We start from the raw sequence: 4,359 nt of genomic DNA, 5'->3' as shown, positions 1-4,359 counted from the left end.
AAAAAAAAAAAAATTATAGTCACAAATAATGACTGACTAAATATACAACCATTCTGTCTCAAACAACCTGTTACCCTCCTCCAACAACTGTCACAGTCATTGTCTCAGCTGGAGAAACTGTTACTGTTCATTTCCTCCAACAAAACCTGGCACTTGTCTATGCAAGTGTTGATAAACGGAAAGTGTTGAGAAATTAATTGAAGATCTTGGTAAATTACCACTATTATTATCAAATATATATATCAAAAGCTGATATGTACCTGATTGTTGAGCCCTTATCTAGTGTACACAAGGTCTTGGTTTATTACCCCAAACTTCAAACACACACACATACACACACACACACACACACACACACACACACACACAAACACACACACTGAAAAACACACACCTACATACACACTCCTATTTTGTTATCACCTTCATCATCATCACAGGAAGAGCTGACTGCTCCCTACATGTGTTACTTAGAGGATTGCATTAGATCACTCAGTACTCACAGTTCTCTAAGATGGTGTTGTCATTAACCCTATGTACAGATGAGGAAACACATTTGGGAGGTTAAATGGCTGATCAGGAATCCACATAGACAGCAGAGGAACAAAACTCATAGCCAGCTGCCTGAAGTCTGCTGTGTCCTGAGCTCTGCACTGGGTCTGCACACAGCAGATGAATAGTACTGGTGTTGACTGGTGCCTGTCTCTTCTTCCAGAGTTCAATTGCCCATGGCTGGTTCCTACCACTGTCCCAGTACAGGACTCCACTTTGTGGTGAAAAGGGCAGTGACAATTGAGATTGAATTCTGTGCCTGGAGCCAATTCCTGTACAAGACTCCCTTGCAACACAGTCACATGGTGGTTGGACCTCTGTTTGACATCAAGGCTGAGCAAGGAACTGTGACTGCAGTGTACCTCCCTCATTTTGTGTCTCTCCAAGGTAACCCAGGGAAAATTAAGGAGTAGTATAATGGGAGGTAATAAGGGGTGAACATCAGAGGGCATATAGGAACTGTAGGATGATGGGTGATAAATAAGTGTTTCAAGGTTTCTTTAATGAGGCAGAGATGTTTACAGAGATGGACAATGAGATGTTTGGTCATCCCTTCTTGTCTGATGGATCTTTTTGGAAGCACATGCCTCTCAACCTCATGACTTTATTTCTGGTTTACCAGAAGGAATCCCTGATTAGACAGTGATGTAAACAGTAGCAATATTAACTGGTGATTATCAAGTACTCTCTACAAACTATGTCCCTCAAGTTGTACTATTCCTACTTAGTTGTAAGGGTAGCCTGAGACTTGGAAGACCAGGAACCATTCAACTCTGAGGGGAGACGGTATCCCAGTGAAAAGTATGCTGAGACACGGGAGCACAGAAATCACACAGCTCTGAGAGGAACTATCCTCTGCAGAGGCATTTCAGCTCCAATGGGGGGGGGTCTCCCCAGATGAGCTGAGAGTCTCAGGGGCCTCAGTCCTGCTCCTTCTCTTCACTTCTTCTCTTCATTGCTTCTTGACTTCTTCCAACCAGAGAGTCACACCGGGCAGAAAATCCCATGAAAGACATTTATTGGAGGGGCCAAGTTCTGGAGGGAGACAAATCCAAGGATGAGGACCGTCTACACCCATGAATGGACAGCAAGGAATTGGACTATGGACAGGGATTATATAGGATTTCTGAGGTGGTAGAGTGAGCATTCCAGGGTAGAGATTTCCAGATTAAGGATTTATGGATTTCAAGTACCAAGCTTGGGTAGCTCAAGATATGTGGGTTTTCCTGTTCATAGATTGGTAGAGTTTTATGCTCAGAGATTGGCGGAGTTTTGTGGGAAGGAATCTCAGGGATTGGTGAGTTTTCCTGCTCAGGAATTAGTGACTTTTATTTTTTACTTCCTTTTTCATTCATTGGGTTCATGGCTCAGGGCGGGAAGATCTTCCAGGCTGCAGCCAACTTTTGCTGAGGCACCATCACTATGAGCATCTGTGGAAGGCAGGAGAAGAGGTGCTGCCACTCTGAACAGCTCCTATGGAACAGGTCCTCCAGTGCAGTTTCACCAAGGCTGTAAGTTAAGGCAGGAAAGGTGTAGCTACAGTGGACAGATCCTACTCAGAGGTATCCTGGTGCCATAATTTTGACGGAACTGCCATTTTGAACATTTTACTGTAGCAGCCATAGACTGGGGCAGGAAGGAGGGTCCTGCCACTGCTTTGAAGAATTTTTTGCAAAGTGAGTCTTGGAAATTATAAGGAACATTTGTTACTCAGGGTCAACCAACACTGTAAGCCATTACACTCCTATAAGCAGGGAGAGAAGGATGTCACCACATTATATTTGAGAAATTGAACCACAAAAGAAGAGTATTCTAAGAACAGTGAGGGCTCATAAAGTGTTCCAACCACAGTGATCTCCAAAGATTACTTCAGAAAAATGATCTGATAAATACAAAGGTCCCAGTGAATGGTCTCATCTTTTGGGGGGGCGGGCTTCGAGACAGGATTTATCTGTGTAGCCCTGGCTGTCCTGGAACTCAATTTGTAGACCAGTCTGGCCTCAAACTCAGAAATCTGCCTGCCTCTGCCTCCCGAGTGCTGGGATTAAAGGCATACACCACCACACCCACTGAGTGGTCTCATTTTTTAAAAAGCTATTATTACAGTCTTTGATCCCAGAACTATGGAGGCTGAGGAAGAAGAAATTAGAATTCAAGAGCATTCTAGACCACACAACCAGACTCTACCAACAAAAGCAATAATAACAAGAAAACCAGGAGTAATACCAGTGGCTGGTGAGGTATAATTCATCTCCTGCTACATGGAGCACGATAGAAATAGATCACCATAGAAACCAGAAGAATCAAACTCACAAAAAAAATAAGAAGTCATTTGTTCATAGTATGATGATAATGAGTAGCATGTGGTGGGGATGTAGGGGTGAAGAAACACACACACGCACACACACATGCACACACACACATGCACACACTCACATATGCACCCCTAAACCACCTGCAGCAGTTGGAAGAACAAGCCCTAGGATCATCATAATAGGTGAGCTGGCTATGCCCCTGACTAGCCACAGCACTTGGGAGAACCATCCCTGCAGCTTGCGTGGGCAACACACTAGTGCTGGCCCTGGTCAAGGGGGAGTGGGTGAGCCAACCCTGAGTACACAAAGAGGGAGAGTTAGCTTTGCCATCTATCTGCAATGAGGTAGCATGGGCCAGCAGTAGAAGAAATGACCTCTGCCCTCTTGCCCCTCACCACTTAAGGCAGTCCAGATATCTGACCAGAGGGTCATAAGAGTAAGCCCATGGGGTTCCAGTCAAGTCCACCCCCGCCATCCTTCTTCTGAACCCCAGTGGAGGCTGCTGAGCTCTCCAGGGTACTCTCTATGACTCAGGTCCTCAGGATCACTGGTGTGTGGAAGGCAACATCAGCTCCAGAGAATAATGGAGGGGCTTGTGCCAGCAGGAAAAGGGACAAAGGAACCCCACCCACCCAGAGGCTGGGTTCCGGTCAGGACCAACCCCACCATCTCTCTTCTGAACCCCAGTAGAGGCTGCTGAGCTCCAGAGGACTATCCATGCCACAGGTCCTCCGGATCACCTTGGGATCTCGGGTCCTCAATATCATCTCAGGATCACAGGAGGCAGATCAGAGACCCAGACCCCTGGGCACCTTCCTTGCCAGAGGAGAATCGGCCTACAGGGAGGGCTCTGACCCCAGGACTCAGAAGGTGAATCAGAGCTCCAGACTTCTGGACACCTGCCCTGTAAGAGAAGAGTTTGCCTGCAGAGAGTGCTCTGACCACTGGGACTCAGTTGAGAGTTGGATTCCCAGGAGTGCTGACAGAGGCTAACAGAATGACAGGAGGATCAAGCTCCAGCCAGAGACAATTTGAACATTAACACCAGAGATTTCCAGATGGCGAAAGGCAAACATAAGAATCTTACTAACAGAAACCAAGAACACTGTGCATCATCAGAACCCAGTATGCCCAACACAGAGTCCTGGATACCCCAACATACCCAAAAAGCAAGATGCGGATTTAAAAATCATATCTCATGATGGTGGTAGATTATTTTAAGAAGGACATTAATAACTCATTCAAAAAAAATACAGGAGAACACTGCTAAACAGGTAGAAGCCCTTAAAGCAGAAGCACAAAAATCCCTCAAAGAATTTCAGGAAAACACAGCTAAATAGGTAGAAGCCCTTAAAGAGCTATAGGCAAAAACTACTAAACACGTAGAATAAACACAAAAATCCCTTAAAGAATTACAGGAAAACACTGATAAGCAGGTAGAAGAAACACAAAAGTCGCTTAAAGAATTATAGGAGGCACTGCCGGGGAGAGA

The 4,359-nt window shown here is 45.4% G+C and overlaps 1 protein-coding gene across 1 annotated transcript in view; it reads left to right on the top strand.

The window, feature by feature from the left end:
• LOC110331807 (NACHT, LRR and PYD domains-containing protein 1a-like) overlaps positions 1–965 on the top strand; it is a 48,941-nt gene extending 47,976 nt beyond the window's left edge. Inside the window, exon 9 of the mRNA XM_029546118.1 lies at positions 716–965. Within this exon, the coding sequence (XP_029401978.1) occupies positions 716–965 (250 nt within the window). The remainder of the gene's footprint in view (positions 1–715) is intronic.
• Positions 966–4,359: the final 3,394 nt, after the last annotated feature.

The sequence above is a fragment of the Mus pahari genome, chromosome 14, assembly GCF_900095145.1.
Source record: "Mus pahari chromosome 14, PAHARI_EIJ_v1.1, whole genome shotgun sequence".
Taxonomy (NCBI): domain Eukaryota; kingdom Metazoa; phylum Chordata; class Mammalia; order Rodentia; family Muridae; genus Mus; species Mus pahari.
Note: the sequence above shows the minus strand (reverse complement) of the source record. Positions and strands in the feature narration are given on the sequence as shown.